This window comes from Neopsephotus bourkii, unplaced genomic scaffold (genome assembly GCF_033783945.1).
Source record: "Neopsephotus bourkii isolate Nb327-2 ecotype Australia unplaced genomic scaffold, CSIRO-AGI_Nbou_v1 NB_668, whole genome shotgun sequence".
Classification (NCBI taxonomy): domain Eukaryota; kingdom Metazoa; phylum Chordata; class Aves; order Psittaciformes; family Psittacidae; genus Neopsephotus; species Neopsephotus bourkii.
In genome coordinates this window covers 1,877,283-1,899,789 of record NW_026901167.1, presented here as the reverse complement: position 1 = coordinate 1,899,789, position 22,507 = coordinate 1,877,283, and the positions used below count along the sequence as shown (strand labels likewise).

The following is a 22,507-nucleotide window of genomic DNA, read 5'->3' as shown; positions in this document are numbered from 1 at the left end:
CTACATCCCTTGTCCCAAGCCCCTCTCCAGGTTTCCTGCAGCCCCTTTAGGCACTGGAGCTGCTCTCAGGTCTCCCCTTCAGGAGCCTTCTCTTCTCCAGGCTGCCCCAGCCCAGCTCTCTCAGCCTGGCTCCAGAGCAGAGCTGCTCCAGCCCTCGCAGCCGCTCCATAGCCCTTTATTATAAACCTTTGTTACACACAGGTTCAAACATCTGACACACAACAAAAACTGAAGTCCAGGGCTTTCAGATGTGCCCATGCTGCATCTTCCACAGGTCCCACGAGATCTCACCACTGCTGAGCCCTTTTACCAGCACTACTGCACACTAAGGGGAGTTTTCAACATCTTTATAGTGCTGTACGCACTGCTGTCCACAGGCATCACTTCACTCTGGAAAGCCATCCTTCGGAAATATGGAACTGAGGGAAAAGTAACACTGGGCAAAGCTCTGAGGAGGACCTGTGGAGGTGGGATGTGGGGCTCAGCTCAGGGACAGTCACCAGGGAAGGCAGCAAAGAACCAAAAGGGATCCTGCAAATAGCACCGGACTGCTCTGCAAGCCAGTCCCATCACTTGCCTGTGCTGCTCTAGTGAATCCCAGCAGGCCCGGGATACAACACCAACGGTGGTAAGGTCTTGTCCCAGGGCAAAGTCCTCGGAAATAGTAACAAATCCAAGTTGTAATTCAGGTCTTGCCTGCCAGAAAGACGAAGGAAAGACAAAAATCCAGTCTCTGTCCTTGCTTCACAAGTCAGGGATCTGTCTCACACTAATTCATTTAACTATTCAAACCAGGTAAGGGTTTGATGCAGGAACATCCCCGGCTGTGTCTGGCACAGGGCACCACCACCTCACCCCACACAGGGCAGCCCTGCCCCAGCACCCCACTAAGACCAGTCATGCCCAACACACTGGCTCTTACGAGTACCCCTAGCAATGGAAACAAACCTTCTTTTAAGGTATATTTAAGTACTTTTTGACCTACACCATCATGGAGATGACTGCCCCATAGACAGGCTTCTCTAAGAAGGAAAGCATCCCATGAGATGGTATCTAAAAACCTGATTACATCAACTTGTCATTAAGTACTTGGCAACACTGCACAAAGGTCAAGTTTCCAGACTGCTAGAACGAAACAGACCCTATGCTGAAAACAGCATTTAAATGCTTATTGGTGGGTTTTGCATGCTGTTTCCATTGACTGCTTCTAACCCTTAACACTGGCACACCTATAAGTGCTTGCAACTATAAAACTATACATTACCATGTTGATAATTTACACTTGCATAGCACCAGCTAACATGAAGAGCTCGTATCAGACAGGAACTGGTCTATTCTGCAAACTGGTTAAGCAAAACACATGTTCATGGGAAACTGGGATGATGGGAAACAGCTCCAGAAACAATTCCACTGCACACAGGAAGGGCCCCTTCCTTCCATCCTGCACTTCAGTCAAGCTACTTCCAACTTCATAAGCTTTATAGATATAAAAGCAAGCATAAAACCCAGAGTTCTCACGTTTTGATCAATAACGATGAGTGTACCTTTAAATGGCTCCCTTAAACGTTAAGGGCTAAAGTGGTCCAACTTTCCTTCAACCAAAATTTGACCAACAGCGTTAAAATCAGCCTAGAGCATCCTGTGTAGGTCTTGTAACCAAAATGCTCTTAGCAAAATCGGTGATGCCACCTTCTGGCATTCATCAGAACTGCTGCACAATAATACTGGTTTTCCCAAATTCCCATTTTTAATAGGGAAAACAAAAACAAGAGCACAACCAGAAAACTCAATTTTTATCGGACACTGGTGCAAAACGTGACCTTTTTTAAGCTTCAGTATAAAACCGTGTCTAAATGTCAAACTTCCACCAGCAATTTCTCAAGCAGAAAAAGATCATCAGTGAAGGAAGAAAGGCGGCACAGAATTAGATATGAAACAACAGTAAGGACCCATGATGATAACTGACTCCAGCCGTGAAAACTCTGATGCTCCACTGCTCCTCACACGACAAACACTTGGTGACCCTCCAACCTCACCCACCACGTTGGTATTTCTGGCTGGAATTTTCCACTTTGAACTACACAAGTTTAATTACATGAATCTGAAATGGAATTAGTGAGTTTGGGGGGTAGGGATCAGACAAGCCCAACACCCTGCTCAGGTACTACGATACATAAGAAGCAGAACCAATATAAGGCACAGCTGAAGCGTAAGGACATCTATGTACATCCCCACTTGCCCATCACACCTTCCCCACAAGCCTCTGCATATTCCTTCAGCTCCCTGCAGTGTGTGTTCCATTGTATAACCGTCATCTGCCTCTCCAAACAAAGCAGCACTTCTGTTAAGCAAAGCTTTGCTCTGATGTGTTGGTACAATGAAGGGGTTTTACTCATTCTTAGGTTCAGCAGTTTGGTTTCTGAGATGCTGTGGTTGTCATTTTGCCCACAATGATCATACACAGAAGGCTGCACACACATCACAGACAATGACTTTCAGCACAACCATCACCAGCAGACATGCAGCAGCACCACTGCATTTGCCTGAACACCAGAAATAACTAATATAGCACCAAAGTTGCACAATAATACTTCATTATGGCAAACTCAGACCAGGCCTAACGTAACTGTGGCCACTGACCTAAGTCTTGCTGCATATTGCACCAAGTGTGGCCTGGAAAATGCAGTGCTATAATCCCACACAATGAAGGGTTAAAGTAACCAAATGTACAAAAAATAAAGTCAAGCACTGGCATCAGTCATGCCTGAGCTGCTCCTTTATTTTTTAGCCATTTATAATTGCTACCAAAGAGACTTCTGCAGCTTAAGCAAAGCATTTCTTCACCCACTTGGAACACTGATTCTACATTTCGACCCTCGAACGGACAGCCGTGTTGGGGTACAGTGGTTCAGAGGCACTCTTAGATTAACCCAGTACATTTATAACACTGAAATCCTTGAAAGATGAAGTTTTTGAGGGCTTTGAATAGCACGGACTAGAAATGTGGAAATGAGACAGAACTAATTGTGGGGGGCTCCTAGGAAACCCTATGAAAAGCTCTGTCCCTGAACCACAGACCCCAGCAGACCCCAGAAACCTTCCTGCAAGCAGAAAGCAGCTGATGGGGACATTCTTTCTTTAAACATGAGAACACTTGCTGGGTCCTGAAATGTGCCATCAGGGATACAGGGGGACCAGTGGCAATGCTCCATTTCAGCCCAAAATGCTGCTTTGTTAGAAAGATCCCTTTGAAGACAACTGGGCATGTTCTAAACAGTTACATTCATTAAACAAGTAGGAAGTTGTTCAGGATGCTCAGCCATCATATCAAACACCTCAGTGTAACATACCCACACCCAGTATTTGCAGACAAGGAGCCTATTTCTGATTATCCGTTATCAGCAACACAGAGCAGCGCCCAAGGCACAGTGTAACTGAGCTTTTCCCTCAGAGCTGTAATCTGCTGAAAGTGAGCTTTTCCTTCCCAGCTGTAATCTGCTGAAAGCAGACAGAATGCAAAGGGCAGGAATCTAATTAAAAGTACTGAGCCTCAGCTCTCTGCTGTTGAATGCCCACAACATGCACTCCAGGGGGAATGCTTCCAAGCACTGCATTGTGCTCAGGGCTTGAATGTACTCAAGGGGGAATGGCTTTAACCTACCCGAGGGGAGGCTGAGCTGAGCTCTTAGGCAGAAGCTCTTCCCTGTGAGGGTGCTGAGGCGCTGGCACAGGGTGCCCAGAGAAGCTGTGGCTGCCCCATCCCTGGCAGTGCTCAAGGCCAGGTTGGACACAGGGGCTTGGAGCAAGCTGCTCCAGTGGAAGGGGTCCCTGCCCGTGGCAGGGGTTGGAACTCCATGGTCTTTAAGGTCCCTTGAACATAAACCAGTCTGGGATTCTCTAAATTCTTTGTAACAGCAAATTCCACTCATATGATTCAGTTCATTTACCCCCTTTCTCCCTCCCTTTGCTCCCAAGTTCTGCATTGTAAATGGTCTTACAAGCAAGTACATTAACTGCCCAGAGAACAAGGCCTTTCCTGTTCTTAAGCAGCACTCCTCATTCCTCCTAAGCCATGCATAGCAGAGAGGTGGCTTATGCTGCCTTCAGCTCCAGCCACATCACGTAATTACTCCTCACCCACCACCGCCTGTGTCACTGTGGAAGAGCAGCAATGACAAGGATTTCCGGCTGACAATGACAGCCCTGTGACGTCCTCGCAAAGCCCCCAAGCAAAACCCGGATGGACACTCTGTGCTTTATGGGCCCAGCTCTAATTAGGTGAGAACACAACTGAACACAGTCGCTTTGGTGCTCTAATTACTGTGGAGACAGAGCAAGAGAGCAAACTGGAGCCCAGGCAACAACCAAAGATGCTGCTCTAGCCAGGAGAGATCAGCTTTGCAGGCTCATCTGCTTCAGTTCTCATGTGCCACTTTACTCCCACATTGCTCTGACTCACCCAAGTCATGTCAATCCACATCTAAGCAACTGCAGCTCCAGCTCTGCTATCCTTGTCCAGCCTACAGAACCTGCTGACCTGTTGATACATGACCTCTGTGCTCTTTGGGACAACAGAAGCAAACCGAGACCTTACGAAAAGGCAACAGATTCACTTCAAATTAAGCCTGCTTTCAGATCCTTGCCTGATTCACCTCCACCTCCTTGGCTGTCAGCTTTGATTCCACTCGCCTCCACCAGGTGAGCTGGAACAGCAGAATGAAACCAGAAGTCTGGAATTTGGAACAGGGCACTTACATGCTGAAAACGCCTGGAATCCAACGTGATGGAGCGGGATGTGATAACACGGCTTGGGAAGACGCAAGGAGATTAGCAAGATGCTCAGGTTTCAGAGATGCCATAGGAAGGTCAGGCATAAATATACAGAGAGCATCGTCACAAGGCAGAGCAGCAGCAGCTACAGCTGGGGGGTTTCTGTGACAGACACACTTCCAGGGCAAATACAACCCAGCAGCTCTCATTCTCACAGCACAACAGCAAGCCTGAAGCGCAGCCCATAAACCACATCAGTTCCAGATGCAAAACCTACTGAGCTCCCCACACAGTGAAACCAGCAAACTGGGTGTCTTGTTCTTCCAGCACAGCCTCCACCACTGCACAATTATCTCAGATAGGCCTGAGTTTTGCATCCAGGTGAACCAAAACCTGACAGACAAACACGTCCCAGCTGCTCAAGGACAAGGGAACCATCAGAAACATGTTCCCAAGCTGCACACACCTCCAGCAAAGAATAATGGAACAGGCAAGTGGGGCTACGGCTTGGTTGGGGTTTGTAACACAAGGTTTTTTTGGTGTTGAGGTGTGGGGATTTCTTCCCCTCCGAGTAAGGCACAAATACACACATCCTGCAGTCATTTGGGGTTTTCTGTTCGCTGGTTTCCAACTGTAGGAAGCACCGAATGATTTAGCACCCACAAAGGTACACCTCCCTTTCCACAACTCGCTGGCTTCTTTTCTTAGCAGCAAAATGAAATAAACCCGATCAGAGGCACCACCAACAAGCCTGATGGGTTTCCTCCTTCCCTTTATGAATAAAGAACAACGTGATTCTTCCCCAGTTGACTAGACGGGAGGACACTGATTATAGACGAACATTAGCACCACAAGTATTGTCTGGGAGTAAGGGATTCAGAGACAGCAAGATGAAAACTTGTACTTCCAGAGTGCTTATTTAGATGCTCAGCTGCTGGCTAAGGCAGATTCAACTGCCTATTCAAGTGATTCCTTTTTGAAACGATAGCAGTGAAGTTCTGGAGTGTTATGTGCATTATCAGTTTCAGAACCACGCCAGTCTGTACCCACAGGGATGTCCAATTGAAATACATGGTCACAACAGATAAATTACGTGCAGAAAAACAAATCCCATAGCCCCTCAAAGGCAGAATGCTGTACATACTCAGTAGATTAGTTCAGATTTAGGACTCTAAAGCACATTACCATAAGCATAAAGTCACTTTGGATAAAGCCTCTCTTGAACTTGATGCACTGAAGCAAACCCCAAAGCAAGCAGGGAAACAGGCACTTGTGACACTGCAGCCATCACCTGACACCAAGGGAACAGCTACAGCCAACACAGGAGACAGATAGGAAGCTGAAAGGGAAAGAGTCAGCATGAGGCAACATTGCACTGCCAACAACATGGCCCCGTGCTGTCTCTGGTTTAGAGCTTGGTGATAAAGGGTTGACATCTTATGCAGGGTACCTGTGCTGACAACCCTATTTTGTCTGACCCTGGGAGAACATTCCAGGGTCAACCTTCCCAAGAACTGCTCACCAGGGAGCTGTGCAGGGCTTGGAACTCGATGAGCTTTAAGGTCCCTTCCAACACAAACCGGTCTGGGATTGTGTGATTACGTTTTGGTTTACCTCTGTACACCAGTATTGCTCGTCAGGCCAGTATTTAAACAACATCATCTAAGGAGAGTTTTTGCCAGCCCAACATGGAGCTTACCTCTCACAGCACTAAGTAAGAGCAGAGCATCTTTAAGTTCCAAAGACTAAAAGATCTAAGCTTGTCACAGAGTGAGTCATGCACATGGATGGAGTAACAAAGAAATCTGTTTCATAAGGAAGTGCATCGATTTCTTCAATGGGTTGGTTTGGGTTTAATTTCACTTTACCTACCACAAAGCCCCCTCCCTGCAGAGCCTCTCAGCAAGAGCCAGGAGCTGACAGCACCCAGGTCACAGTTATAAGCACAAGCTGGTAATGAACTGTTCACAATTAGAAGCAGCAGTTGTTACGGCAGCACGCTGCTCCTGCAATCCCTGCACGAAAAGTTGATTCTCTCTGATCAAAAGCCACCAAAACTGCACATGACAAGAACTGAGCACTCTGCAGCACCACCACAGCAGAGGCTCAGGCCTGTCCCATCCAGCTGCAAACACCCTGTGCAACAGCTGTTGAGCCAGGGATGCTTAGGAGCAAGCGTCAAAGAGGGCACCATAGAACCAGAGAAATACTGCCCACAGAGTTTTCTCTTTGACCACACTACAACAATGTTCCTCCCTTCATCACAAACCTCAACATGTTCTGTGCAAATCTGTTCCATTTTGGGTCCTTGAAGCAAACACAAGCGCTCATCATTAAAACCAGGAAGTTGTGTGAAACTGTCCAAATTCTAACATTTCAGGAAGCTTTCTTACTAAAAACCCTACAGCCCTCATGCTGCACCCAGGAGCTGGCTAACAATCAGCAGCAGGTACATGCAGGATCACTCCAGAGCTCCTGCAATGCCCTTTACCAGCACTGTAATTCAGGTGAGCCACATGCACTGAGAAGGAACGAGACTGTGCAACAGAACAGCACCCACTACACTGATCTCTGTAACACTAAGCCAGATTTAAACTCAGTGCAAGCAATTCTTGCTTTATGTAAACCATTCTACAGCAGCTCTAGCTTGTGCAACAGAGAGCACCATCGACATGACACAAACATCTGGCTTGGGAAAAACACACTCGAATATGCAGGATGAAGCTGGCAATGGAATCATCCCCAGTGTGTGGACTGTAAAGCTCCAAGACATCAAGTGCTTTGTTCTCATCACAGAACCCCAGCCTGGTTTGGGTTGGAAGGGACCTTAAAGCTCCTCCAGCTCCAACCCCTGCCACGGGCAGGGACCCCTTCCACTGGAGCAGCTTGCTCCAAGCCCCTGTGTCCAACCTGGCCTTGAGCACTGCCAGGGATGGGGCAGCCACAGCTTCTCTGGGCACCCTGTGCCAGCGCCTCAGCACCCTCATCATCCTAAAACATGTCCCACAGTGGTCCAGGACACATGCACCAAATCAGAATACAAAGTGTTTCACTGCAGAACCACAGCAACCTTTAGTAAGACAATGAGCAGAGGGCAGAGTAAACCTCTAGATCCATGACAGGGGGAGAGAACCACCTTTAGACAGTCTGAGTGCAACCAAACCTATCATCTCAAAACCATTCAGCAACTTCAACCTCTGCAGAGATTTGCAGGAACACAATGGTGCTTCTGTGCTCCAGAGCTAAACCAGGATTACTTCATAGCCTAAGTACCCCGGCATCTGTGCCTGACGGAGCTTGGCTCCCAAGTCAATCCCTGCTTTGGCAGTTTCAGGCTTCCCAATTGAACTCCAAGAGCAACAGGTCTGACAATAACAGATTCGTTATTGCATTTCAAAGTGAACCTATATGAAACTTGACGTAACTAACATTTAAAACCATCCCTGTCTGCTCATACACCAAGTGACAGGTAGGACAATACTTCATCCACATCCGCAGGTCAGGGCACTGGACAAGTCAGCTTGAACCCACTGCCCTGAGAGAGCCAGGCAGCAGAAAGCAGAGTTTCTGCCACACTGAGATGTTGTAGCAAAATACTGCTGTAAATGAAATAGTACTTTGAACAGCAAGTCAGCCGATCACTGCCTGCATTTGCACGATGAACCAAATGTCAATTCCCACACATTTACAGCAAGGTGGATCAAACCCTGATGCAGGTTATCAGATGGCCAAAAAACTTCTCATCAATTTGATGTGTTCTTAGAATGTTTGAGTCCTTACAGAACCACCACATCTTCAGTGTTCTGAGGGCTTCCATGTCACCCGCATGTGCCACCCTTCATCAAGCCTAAGTCACCTATGGCTACAACTTCAGCATGCTCCAGCTCATTCATCACCACCTATACTAAATACATTCACACTGGTGAAATAGACTCCACTGAGAACAGGTTGATTAGATAAGCACTGCATGTAAAAATACCCAGCACATGGAAGCAATCCAGCAGTGGAACACCTGTATTGTCTCCAGGAATACAACAGGATGTACAACATTTGGATCCCACCTCTCCTCACTAGCAGAGAGAAAACCCCGGTAAGAAACCAGCTGCTGACTGACAGCTCTTTCAGAGCACCAAGCTTTATGTCAGCGAAAGCAAACAGAACATATTAGCCCATTCAGAAGGAAACTGAATAGCTGAGATACAGCGTGTCCCTTCAGTGTCCATCTTGTCACAGACACCCCTCATGTGCTGATTACCCAGGACACAGCTCAAGTGCCCATTGCTATGGTACAAATTAGACTCACTTGGACTTAGGCAGACATCAAGTGGAACAAGGCAGCCTCATTCAGCCTGTCAGGAAGAAAACGGCACAGGGGATGGATGTGCATCCCTGCTTTGGGCCAAGTACTTTATTTCCACAATTCTATGTTCAATATTACCCAACATACTTAGGAATTCATGTTGTTTGAAGTTTATGAATGCAGGAGACAATACTATTAAATGGGAAAAGTTTCACTGTACATTCTCACTTCATTAGCAAAGCCACTTTTTAACTGAGTAGACTAAGTTGCAGTACGTACTTTAAGCTCTTTAAATCTTCTGCATAAGCATTCAAAAGGTAAACCATTTTTCCACTTTTATCCAGAAACACCACACAAGCAGAAGTGCACAGTAATAACCATGATAAGAACAGCAACAAGTAATAACAACTTCACCCCAGGAACTGTATATAACTGTATAAATACCTTTCACAGAAACAGGTACTACAGCACAGAGGTTAAAGCCAAGGTTATGATCATGTACAAGTGAGAAAAGAAATTGGTTCCTGCACCTCCACCAAGGAGTACACTCCATTCAATGCCCAAACTACCCATATTCACCCTTGCAACAGCCCCAAGAGGACTCGTGAAACCAGGCAGGCATTACCTGTTACTGCAGCTACTAATGCTGACACCGAGGAGCCTTAATGTAGGCAAATCCAGAAGCAGGCTTCAGAGGGTGTCACTGGCCATAAGCCTTATCTGCTCCCTTAAGGGTCAGGGCACAACCTGCCCCAGCCATATGCTGAAGCCTGTGAAGAGCTGACTGCTGTGCAACCAAAAGGTCCTTAGCAGCAGCCATCTGTACAACTCCAATGCCAGCCCCACAAGATAAGGGGGGGTCTATTTTTTAGAGCCTGTTCTGAAAATTACCACGTAGAGTTAACATTGGAAATACACTCAAAGGAATCTGTTCTGTCTGATCAGCAACTGTGAAATCACTATGGGAATATTTCAGGTATGAGGGTGATACTTGAAACGTTTATACCTAAACTCTATTTCTTGTTAAAAATAAGTAATTAAGAAGGACATCAATCAAGTTTTAATTTTATGAAGCTGATAATCACAGAATTCTGGAACAGTCTGGGTTGGAAGGGACCTCAAAGCTCCTCCAGCTCCAAACCCTGCCACAGGCAGGGACCCCATCCACTGGAGCAGCTTGCTCCAAGCCCCTGTGTCCAACCTGGCCTTGAGCACTGCCAGGGATGGGGCAATAACAAAGATACCTTATTAAAAGAATACAAATAAAAGGAAGTTATTGCTCACCTGCAAGTTCTTCCAAGCTCTGCAGAGCGACACCCAGCCAGCACATAAACATGTGCCCATCTAACACACTGGAGCTGTCTAAAGCACAGCAAACTCCTGCAAGCCTGCCCAGATCAGGCCACACAACCTCTACATCCTTCCTCCCCCCTTACACCTTCTAGAAAGCTACAGAAAGAGCCTGAAGAACTTTTTTCTGGGCTATTAAAAAGCTCCTTTGTCCTAAGGAAGCAGCTTAGGAATTTGAAACAAAAGCAACTGAAGCAAACCAAGCCTTTGGTCCCATCCCCTCACTGCTAACTGCAGAAATCTCTGCTGGGGAGTCCGGACAATTTAAACACAGACTCTTATGAGAACAGTGTCATCCATGAAGGAAGCAAGTCCTGCCTGCCTTACTGCCAAAACAAGCCTTTCTCAGGAACAGACCAGAGGAGCTGCAGAAGAAAGCTCTGCCCAGGAGATGATGATGGGATTCTGCTTGAGCCCTGACCAGAACCCGAAAACACGGAGAACAATGCATGCCATGACCAAAGAATCCACTAATGCACTGCTCTGCTCACTCACAGAAGCTATCACAGAACCTAATTTTATTACAAATATGAATCATTATTCCTAGAGGTTACATTATTAAATAATATTCCCCATGATCGCTGCTACTCAGCCAATGGTGCCAAAGTCTTCCTGCACTTCAGCCACCATCGAGTGATCTCCAGGTCACAGTGGATCAAATGGACACTGGCTCCTGGCTCAGTCAGCTGGATCAGCACAAGGATTTCTCCTGCTGCTTCATAAAGAAGCCAGCACCTGGCCAGGACACAGTTAGGAAGAAATCCTCCCACAGCCTTCCTGAGCTGGCAAGCAGAGCCTGGAGGGAGCCAAGGGAAAGAGGAGTACAAGCCAATATTGTCTGGAAGCAGATTTTCCTCTTGACTGAAAGGAAGACAAACTACCAGCCCCTATTTGCACATGCAGGACCTCATCCCACAAGGAGGAAATTCATCATTGTGGATGATTTTTGTAAGTACCTACTAAATCACAAAACCATCTCTACGCAAAGGGCTCCAGGATGAGGGAAGCCTAAAAACCACTTAAACCCCTTCTCCTTAGATCTAGGTCACAAAAGCGGCAAACTCCATGTTAAAAACCCAAACTGGTTCCTACCTAGCAGTTTAAGCAGTTGTTAACTAAACAATTCATAGTCTATTATAAAAAAGTCTATTTTTCAATTAAAAACACCATCATTTTCATGGTGTAGGATTAATACCACAAATGCAAACTAAAATCAGAAGTGGAAGAGCCCAAGGTAATAGCAGTTCTTTAACTTCAGCTCTTCAGTGCCAAGAAAAGCACTTTGAAAAGCTGCCCACAAAGGCCCCATTATCCTGGATAACAAAGCAGTAGCTCCAGAGTATCAAAGCTCATGGTTTAAAAGAAAGCACTTGAGACCATGTTACTTGTATTATATTTAAAAAATGAAATAAGCATGAAGACTATCATGGAAAATCCTAAAATAACATACTGCTTTAAATCCCAACTGTTCCTGCTCTGTGCACTGGGACTCACTGCCCCAGAGGAGAGAGCTGGCTGATGATGAGGCTGCAGCACTAGAACCAGCCTATTTATGGAGTCCATCTGACAACTAAGACATTGCATCATCTAACTGTGGTCATAAAAATGACCTTGTTTCCACAGAAGTAAATCCTTTAAGTACTTCTTTAGCTACAGTTATGTTCTGTCATAGAGGTTCTTCCTTTCCTGCAGTATTTTGGGAATGCAGTTTAAGTGTGTGCTCCCAGAATATCTTTGTGTTCCAGCAGACAGGAAAGCTGCTATTGAGTGCTATTTCCATCTCTTTTAGAGTAAATGTATCAGACTTTCAATCAAAATTAAACAAGGACAAGAAAGTGACAAGAAAGTGCCAATAACCTGCTATGTAGAACAGGCAGCACCTTCAACTTGACAGAGGAGCTTCTGTAAGTAACAAGTCAACCCTAGTACAGGTTCCCCCGCTACACAATGTCAGGGGGCTTACTGTGTCTAGAACACCTTGAGCAGCCAACAGCAAAAATCACCCCAGTGTCACAGTTCATCAGTTCTGAAGCCATTCACATCCTAGTGCTCTGCCTTCCAGCTCTTCCTGGAAACCACAGACAAAGCTGACTGTCGAAATAAAGGGCTTCATATTCACAGCTTTCTAGACCAAATGAAACTGTTGGACAAGTTGCACAGTTATTCTAAGTTAGGGGGGAAAAAGAATGGTCATTCCCACACAGGCATTTTGGGCTTCTTAGGAAGCCCCCATCAGATACTCACAAAGTGTCTCTCCACATCATCTCTGGTACGTGGAAATACCTCCTCTGCTCCTCATGCACCTGCGGTCAAACAGAAAAGAACTGAGGCAGAGTCACAGCCAGCCCGACACAGCCTCTGCCTCTCAGTCCCCATGGATCCTCTCCAAAGGAACCAAGAGCCATTCTAAGCATTGACACACAACATGGCTTTTCCCCCTCTTCACTGTGGCCAGTAAAACGACAAGAGATAAAGGAGCACAGGAGAAAGGAAAGTGCGTGTCTGCGTGTATCCCACTGCTCCAGCTGCGGGATCAGGGCTGAGTTATGAAAAGCAATCAAGGGAACAGGGAGCACATGCCCTAGATTCTTCAAATAATCTCCTGGTTTAACCCAGTTGCTCCTGAGCCCGCCTATCCCATGGACAGTTCATGAAATGGAAGCTCTGGCTCATTCAAGCCACCTTTACGGTTCATTATTTATGTGCAAGATGTAAGCACATTCATCTGTGCAGAAGAGGCCACAATGTTAATGAGTTCCAGTTTCAAGATCTAATGGAATTGATAAAAAAAGCCTTGTTCCACTTTTTTGTGCCTCAGGAGTGTGGTATCTCACAGCCACTACCCAAACCAAATAACTACAGACTATATCCCAGTTCGTGAACTTGTACGTCCACTTACGGGACAGTGAGAAAGTTGTCATCAAATTGAAATGTCACATCATTAACAGCAAGTGCTGCAAGACACAGAACCACAGAACCCCAGACTGGTTTGGGTTGGAAGGGACCTCAAAGCTCCTCCAGCTCCAACCCCTGCCACGGGCAGGGACCCCTTCCACGGGCAGGGACCCCTTCCACTGGAGCAGCTTGCTCCAAGCCCCTGTGTCCAACCTGGCCTTGAGCACTGCCAGGGATGGGGCAGCCACAGCTTCTCTGGGCACCCTGTGCCAGCGCCTCAGCACCCTCACAGGGAAGAGCTTCTGCCTAAGAGCTCAGCTCAGTCTCCCCTCAGGCAGGTTCAAGCCATTCCTCCTCATCCTGCCGCTAACGCTAAATAAGTGTTAGTAGCTCACAGTATAATTTGTGCTGTACCCAACAGAACCAGACCTGCATTCCCAAACAGAGCAGTTTCACCTCCTTCCAGAGACTGCTGAACACATCAGACTGGCCAAACTATTCACACAGAGTCAGGACTACCTCTCACAACTGTAATCCTGCTGCCCAGTTTCAAAACAGAAGCTGCTACACTGAAAACCCTTCTACCTGTGCATGGCCCCCCTCCCTGAAAGATTGCTCCGGGATGAGGTTTTAGCAGGACAGCTTCTGTTACCTGCTCACGTTACTCTGCTCAGGAGAGAAAGCTGAGCCAGATGCACTGCAAGGTGAAAGCCGAATGTCTTCTTCTGGGGCATTTGTTTAAAACCCACTGCTGGTGGGGCAAAGAAACGGCTGGGGTGCAGTACAAAACCATGAGAAAAGCCACAAGCACGCTTGCTGTCTCCTGCCCACAGGAGACCAAAGATTACAAAGATAGGATTGGATGGACAAACTGATGTGTCCAATAGGACAGGATGGACAAGCTGATGCACCCAAAGACAGGACATGAAGGACAAGCTGATGTGCCCAAAGACAGGACAGAATGGACAGGATGATGCACCCAAGATAGGAAAAGATGGACAAGCTGATGTGCCCAAAGACAGGACAGAATGGACAGGCTGATGTACCCAAAGACAGGACAGAATGGACAAGATGATGCACCCAAGATAGGAAAAGATGGACAAGCTGATGCACCCAAAGACAGGACATAAAGGACAAGCTGATGTGCCCAAAGACAGGATAGGATGGACAAGCTGATGTGCCCAAAGACAGGATAGGATGGACAAGCTGATGCACCCAAGTTCTACAACTGGCAACTGATGGATTTTCTTCCAATAAAGTACAAAATTCAGCAGCTGCATGAGGATTATTTACCAGGTCTTCCTACCACCGAAATCCAGACAGCTCAAATTCCATGGCAGACAAACTCTTCATCCTCTGAAGAGCTGTGTTAACCGTTAACTTTCACCTTTAACATCCTCCCCATTGATTCGATATGCCCAGCACCAGACAGGAGACATTCACACCTCTGCTTACAACTGCACAGCTACTTACTACATCCACAGACAGGACACACCTGATCACCAGCACTGACCTGCCTCCCCCTGCCAAGAGCTGGGAGATGGATTTCTCACGGCTCTGCAAGTTCCTCAGGTCCCTGGTTTGTGGTGTTGCTCTTGCTGTTGTTACAACACTGGTACAAGGTGCCCAGAGAAGCTGTGGCTGCCCCATCCCTGGCAGTGCTCAAGGCCAGGTTGGACACAGGGGCTTGGAGCAAGCTGCTCCAGTGGAAGGGGTCCCTGCCCGTGGCAGGGGTTGGAGCTGGGGGAGCTTTGAGGTCCCTTCATCCCAAATCAGGGTGGAATTCTACAATAATCTGTCTGTAAATACAGAGAAGTATACGCCTAAGAAGGCATTTTTATCTTACAAGTAGGGTGTAGAATAGCCTGATGTATGCAGCTGTCAGCCTGAACTTTGGACGTGTTTCTGGATGTTAGCATGGCCTCAAGGCTTTTATAACAGGCAGAGCTGTATTGCACAAGAACAGCATTAACATATATCAAATATCACCTGATAATCAATAATTAACAAGGAAAACCATTACTATTCTCCACCCTCAAACTAGAAGCATATAAATACTTCAACATTTTCAATAAACATCAAGTCCCCACACAAACCAAGCCCCTCGTCTTAGACTACAGGAGACCCACTTGAAGCTACCCTTTTGCTTCAGTCAACCAAGCTCCTGCACTGTGAAAAACTCAGTGTCATAAAGGAAGTCAATAAACTGTTGAAATACAACTCCAGGTAGCAGAACAGATCTCACCCTAATGGAGATTTAGTGACTGTATTAAGTGAAGGAAGTTTTGCCCATGAAAAAGCAATGCTCCCCTGCTCGCAAACTGCGATTACATCACGGCCTTTGTTAATGTACTTCCAAAATATGCTCAATAAAAATTACTCAGCCTATTTTAGGAGCACAATAAAAATGCTTCAGCGTGTTCCTACAGGCTTAGGAGTCTTCAGTAATGTTTCATGTATAAAACACAACCTCCTCAGTATAGTATTTCACTCACAGAGCAGGAGAAAGTTCCCTGAGGATGCCTGAAGCATTAATACGCTGCTTATACATCACACCAAGGAAAACACCCCCAGTTTGGAAGGGACCACAGGCAGCAGGGAAAGGTGGAGCCACAGTGGGTGCCCTTCATGATGCTCTCAACACTGAGAGCTTCCACAATAATGGAACAGCAAAACCCAGCCTCAGGGGAGGAACAGACAAGAGCAGCTCCACACAGAGCAATCCCAGCCTGGACTAGAGGAGAGGGGGACAGGACCTGAAGCCAGGTCATGGGGAGCTTTCTCCTCACCCAACACCCCAAGTCCTTCTCCTCAGGGTGGCTCCATCCCGTCTCTCCCAGCTTGTGTCTGTGCTGGGGATTGCCCTGACCCACTGCAGGACCTTGCACTTGACTTTATGGAACTCCATGAGGTTCACTCGTCCCACCTCTCCAGCCTGTCCATGTCCAGACTGGAACACAAGCATCTCCATGCCACTCCTCCATCAAAGGCACTGTGGGCTTTTGACCAGATGAAGGGTTTTAATCACGATCTCTCAAGAGCCCTGAAAGTATAGACTTGCAACTCATAGCATACATGGATCACTCCTGGGGAGTGCACGCCACAGACTGAGAGGCATCAACTGAACACTGCTCTGCAAGGGTTAATGAAAAGCTGAAAACATCACAGCAGGAGGTGAAATCTTGTGAAGCTTCTCAGTAAAATAACAAACACTCCAGTAAACTGAATCTTCCAGTGTTCAGAAGTGACTTTTGGGCAGCCAGCTTACACTACCTAACAATAACAGCAAAGAAGCTCACAACATTAAAGCCCACTTTCCCCATTTTCTGCTGTAAAACCTTCTGGTAGCCCTCTCCTATATCACACACCAGAGCATCACCACCTGCTCCACTCAGAAACTAAATCCAAGGTATTTCCTTAAGCTTCCATTCACGTATTCATGTGACAAGGCATCTTGGAATCACTTTCCACTGAACTCTGAGCCTTCCCACCTGCTGTTACTGCCATCACCATATCCTTTACCTGCAGGCTTCATCTAAACCACTTCCTTGGGAAAAAAGATCTACATATGCAAATAGAGGCCTGGGAAAAATGCTTTTGGATCAGGTTAGTCAGCATGATCCCAAACACCCATCACTGTCAGCAAGTTACTGGTTCTGGAGTGCTGTTAGTGGGTGAAGGTGGAAGCTGCAGATCAACTCAAAAGGCATCAGCTCTCCTTTGCTTCCTAACAGCTATCTTGAGCATACCTTAGGAGGACACAGCCACTGAACTGATAATGCAGGAAACACCAAGTCATGAGGCTGTGCAAAGCCCAGCATTGCACACACTGCTCACTGGCTTACAATGACATGAGAGCTCAGTAAGATGTATTTCACATGTTGGTGATTTAGCTTACTACTTGGTAGCGTGTGGACATGTTCTAACACTACAGGATTAACAGCCAAGAGGAGATTTGGATTTCTAATGCTACTCGTCCTAGAAACGGACATTAAGGACGTCCCAAACATGAGGGCCTTGAACACCAGGACAAGAGCAGCCCAGCTCTTCTGGCTCCAGCAACCACCTCTGAAAGAGGAGCCAAAAGGCACACAACTTTTAGACAACTGATTGGCAAGAAACAAAAAGTCGAAGATCATGCTGGATGTCCTGACTTGTACCAAGAATCATTTCCACCCTTAAAACTCCTCTTCACCACACTGCACACGCACAGTTATTCTCTGGTGTTACATTTGTTCTTGACTCAAGAATCACGAGGATTTGCCAGAGCAAACCTGTGAGCAGCCAAGTTCCCTCCCTACCTTTCAAAAGGTGAAGGCTGCTGAACAGGACACTTCTAAAGGAATGAATGCACAGTTTGAACTGTCAGCTCAGTCTATCCAAGCTCAGGAAAAGCCAACTGAAGCTTTAGCTGCATTCTGCTAAGATTGCAAAGCCTCTCAACAGTCTACAAATACATACATTTACCTTCTCAGCTAATCTGGACAAGCTCCTCAAGAAGCCGAAAGCCATCAGCCTTACAGGATCTCCTTGTGTTCCATACACTAGTGTGCACAAAGAACTGAACAGCTTCCTGGGTCTTTATCCATTGTTCTAACAACTGACCCGAGGCCACACAATTTGCTCCCCAGCAATTAAACAATTACAGCATTCCATCAAAGGAGAGGGCTCAGACTTTCAGACCATGAACACTGCAAGGCAGGCAGGCAGCCCTGGGTAAAACACTGTTCCATGGAAGAATTCAATGACACAGCCAAAGAGCTCTACAAAAGAAAATGCAATCTTTCTCATCTGAACATTTGCATGTTAAGCATTAAACTGATGTGTAGATACAAGAGTTCCCAAGAGCTGTTCATTTCCAATTGCCTATTTCCAAATCACGATATTTAACAATACAAAAGCCTTCTCATTTCTGTTCTAGCCAAGGCTGACAAACAGCATCAACAGCATCTGCTGAACATTTGCACTTCACCAGCACACTACTCACCCCCACAGGCTCTCTTAAGTCATCTATTTTGTACTGGGAAAATTCAGCAGAATAATTTTCAGTGCCTCAATTGATGCAAGGATGCCTCCTGCAACATCTGCAAAGGGCTATATAAGGAATACAGAGCATGCACATACAGAAATATTTATGTATCCTTCAAACTAGAAAGTTTCATGCTACCAACACCTGAGGATATTGTTAAAGGTGGCTGCTTTCTTGATACATGAACCATTTAATCAACATCTACTGAATCCAAAGTCTCATAGAAGGAAACGAAATACGAAAGGTCAGACAAAGACCTACTCAGCCAGGCTTCCTGTCGAACAGCAGCTGATCCAGGAGCAGCAGGAACAGAACAACACTGCACCATAGCAGCCCTCCTCCCTCCAAAGCCTTCCCAGTATTGCTTCCCAAACAGCGCTCCCTCTACTGATGCACTGCCTCTTTCCTGCATGAAACCCTGGGACCACATCCACATTGAGCTACACAAATTGTTGCCCAGTTACGTTAATGGAACAGGAACAGTTTCACTGGGGTTTAGCCATTAGAAGACAGTATTATTTGCATACACAAAGCATCTCAACTTTCTTACTGTTCATGGCAGGATCCCAGGGCTATGTTTCGCCATTCCCAAGCGGTCCAGGTTAATTTTGACATCTAGAACAAGGTTCAGGAAAAGAAAAAACATTGTCACACACATTTGCACACTGTTATTCACTGTAGATGTTATTGTAAAGAACGGCAGGGTACAGCATCTCCCACAGAGTTAACTATTGGCTTCTGCAGTTCTTTGAGCTCCATCTCTGCTCTGAGTGGAAAATTGGATAGCCCCACTTCTTGCCTAGAGGGAAAGTTCACATACCTCACTGCAGAGCTGGGGCACCCTGCTCTTTCCCATGTGTACCGAGTGTTTCAGACCCAATTCTGCAAGACCACAGCTTCAAATAAAAACCAGTTTTAACAACAGTGCAGAAGAAAGAAACTCGGAGCTCATTTCTGCTTTCAGGCTACTCAGTCTGTATCTCAGAAGTAGAGCCACCATTTCATGGAAGTCACTGCATGCATACAAGTCACAGGAGGGACAAGTCCTAACAAAAGCAACAGCATCATGACATTAAGCCAAGCTTTCAGCCATTCACCCCCGCTGCACTCGCACTGGAAGCCATCGCAGAGCTTGCAGGCAGAGCACCAGGCACAATGGGCTTGGAACGGCGCTGGGCTGCAGGATCTGGCAGGAGACACTGCTCTGCTTTTCAATGCCACGAAGACAGCATGCCCCACTGACAAGGGAAAAAGCAGGCAGTTATCCCAACACACAGGGAGTGAGAAGCTGCACTGTTACCTGCAATGGCTGTCATGGGTTTAACTGTTCTAACATACAGCAGACTGAGGAAACACTGGTGACAACACCACTGCTTCTGCTTCCTCTGCACTCGCGCTCCAGAAAGAAGGAAGTTGTTTAGTCTGCAGAAGAGAAGGCCCAGGGGGGACCTTATCACACCCCACAACTACCTAAAGGAAGGCTGTAGTGAGGTGAGGTCGGTCTCTGCTCCCAAGGAACAAGGGATGGGACAAGAGGAACCGGCCTCAAGCTGCACCAGGGCAGGTTTAGATGGAGCTGAGGAACAATTCCTGCCCCAGAGGGTGCTCAGGCATTGGAACAGGCTGCCCAGGGCAGGGCTGCAGTCACCAGCCCTGCAAGGGTTCACACAGCATGGAGACGAGGCCTCAGTGCCATGGGTTAGGGGTGGCCTTGGCAGTGCTGGGAACAGCTGGACTGCATGAGCTTAAAGGGCTTTTCCAACCTGGCTGATTCTAGGATTCTACAGTTCTATGCTGAAGCACCCCATCTGCTCATGTTCAGGCAGCACCAGCAAACGAGGGTCGCTGCTGGAATAACTCAAGGAACAAATTCCTCAGTGTCAAGCCCTTGCCAATGATAAAGCATCAGTAACATCAATATATCACACAGGAAACCACAGGTTAACCGACAGTAACAGATAAAAAGCACTACAGGATGTTCAAGCTTCCGAGCCAAAACCAAAAGGAGTTACCTTAAGATTTGCGAGCCTATTGCAGCCTATTTCATGAAGCTTTCTTCCTTTTATGCTCCTCCTTGAAATGTGTCAGATTATTTGGCTGTTTGCATATACCCACCTATGCATGGAGCCATCAGAAAGACCCATGCTCCAGAATACAAGTATTAAGGTGTTGGGAGTGACACCCACAGAAACCTCTTCCCCAGGAGCAAACCAGAGACACAAGAAGTGAGGAAGTTGTTTGTGATGGCAAGAAGCCCTCTAAACCCAGGAAGGAGTCCCAGGCTTCCCCGCATCCCCTGGCAGGGCACTGTGCAGAACCTGCATCCCTGCAGTGCGGGCAGGCTGCTCCAGTGACGCATGCAGCACCACACTGGAGGGCTTGTGAGCGGCTCCAGCTCATGGAAACCTCACACAATGTCAGGCTTGTTCCACACATCTGGGATGGCCCTGACACACTGAAGTCAGTACAAAGACAGCGTTTTTTCCTCCAGCCCACTCTTTTTTCCTCCTCCCCCCATTTCTTTTTCCACCATTATTTATCCCTGATTCCCAGTTAGGAACTGAAGTGTTGCCATGCAACCTCTGCTCTGGCACATTCTCACTTCCCAGCCAAACCCCCTCCTACTGTTAATTTTCCTAATGAATAAACGACCTGAACTAATAAAGGGAGCTGGTGATAACCACAGCCCAGGCTTCTCCATGGGGAAGACAAGCCACTTCCCCAGCAACCCCACAGCACCCGCCAGCACTGCTGGAAGAGCATCAACACAACTGCCATCCCCATAAACCATGTCAAAACCTAACCGCTTCTTTCACTCCAGCCTAAGCAGGAAATACACTCATTCCCTAGGAAGATCACGAACTGGGATGCTCTGACTTCACCCATCCTCGCAGAAGCCACATTTCTGCTTTTGAGAAGCATTTTAGGCTGTGACCCCTGCCCTGGGTTTGGATCTCCTCCTCTAGGAACATCTGTGCCATGCTCAGCACCTTCAGCTGTTTGTCTGTGCTCCATGGCACAAGGCTGCAGGCAGACCTGCTCCCAAGGACTTCCTAACCCAGTTACACAGGATCAACTGATACAAAGAGTTCCTTAGGCTGTTTAAATCGTTCCATCTTATTTGTGTTGGCATCGTACAGAAGAGCTCACACAAGCGTCTAAGCTGCCAGAGGCAAGGTTTACAGCCCCCTTACAGAAACATTTCCTCCTTCTACACACCAGGAATGATGGCCAGCTGCAAAACCAGACAAGGCAGCATCCCGAAAGAAACAAGGGCCATTGGTACACTGTGTCACCCAAGGAATGAATTCTAAGAGGAGGACAAGCCTTGCCTACATCTGCTCAGCCCGTTCCAGGGCAGTCATTTCACCCAGCTCTCAGAGCTCCTCGCACTGGGACAGCCACACGAGCACCTACAGTCACACTGTGTGCAAGCCTCTGCCCTTGCAGGAAGGCAAGAGATGCTGGTGACATCCATCGTCTTGTCCTAAGGCTACAAGTTCTTCAAGATCAAAATGCCACCACCAGAGGCTGGAGTCAGACTCTGTTCTTACTGAGCTGGGCTCAGCACCCATCCCACCCACAAACCCAGGAAAACAAAACGTGAAGGAAGACTACAGCAGTGTAACAAGAGTTGGGAATAGAACCCACCTTTTTCTTCTGTGCACACCAAGCAGCATCACACCAAGGTCTCAGTCCATGACTGTGGCTCTTGAACACCACCAGGTATACAGATCAGCAAGAGGATTAAGGACAAAAACGAAGCTTAAGGAAAACAAAACCTCAGGGTCTCCATCTCCAGGGTCCATTTCAAGCCTCACAGCAAACTCCTCCATGTATCCAACCTCCCATTAAGACAAGCTCCTAAACCAGTCCTGAAAAGGAGCCAGGCTCTCTCAGCACATGCCACCACCACCACCAAGGTGGAGTTAATGCCTCTTCCACCAACACCAGGGTAGCTGATACCTTGGTTCTCTCACTACTGCTCGCCCCTAAAGTCCCTGTTTGGGCTTTAAGGGCAAAATTGTCAGATCCAGGGGGTAAATGCGGTGCCAGGTCTCGGAGGTGCAGAGCCACCGAGGGAGCAGGATGCAGCAACTCAAGCCACCGAGGAAATCCAGATTCAGGATTGCTGCATTAGATAGATTTACCCTTTGATTCTT

The 22,507-nt window shown here is 47.1% G+C and overlaps 1 protein-coding gene across 6 annotated transcripts in view; it reads right to left on the bottom strand.

Annotated features, from left to right (window-relative positions):
- KLHL13 (kelch like family member 13) overlaps window positions 1-22,507 on the bottom strand; it is a 59,135-nt gene that overhangs the window by 29,796 nt on the left and 6,832 nt on the right. For 2 of the 6 annotated variants that reach the window (XM_061353278.1, XM_061353274.1), the window contains exons 2-3: window positions 18,895-18,959; window positions 12,665-12,723 (exon numbers count right to left, since the gene is read on the bottom strand). The exons of 1 other annotated variant lie outside the window; for it this stretch is intronic. Coding sequence is in view for 4 of the 5 variants with exons in the window: in XM_061353274.1 (XP_061209258.1) it covers window positions 12,665-12,684 (20 nt within the window). In the remaining variant the exon portion in view is untranslated. Of the gene's footprint in view, window positions 1-12,664; window positions 12,724-18,302; window positions 18,403-18,894; window positions 18,960-22,507 lie in introns of those variants that run through there. 3 more of the 6 variants (XM_061353275.1, XM_061353273.1, XM_061353277.1) reach the window with 3 other exon arrangements.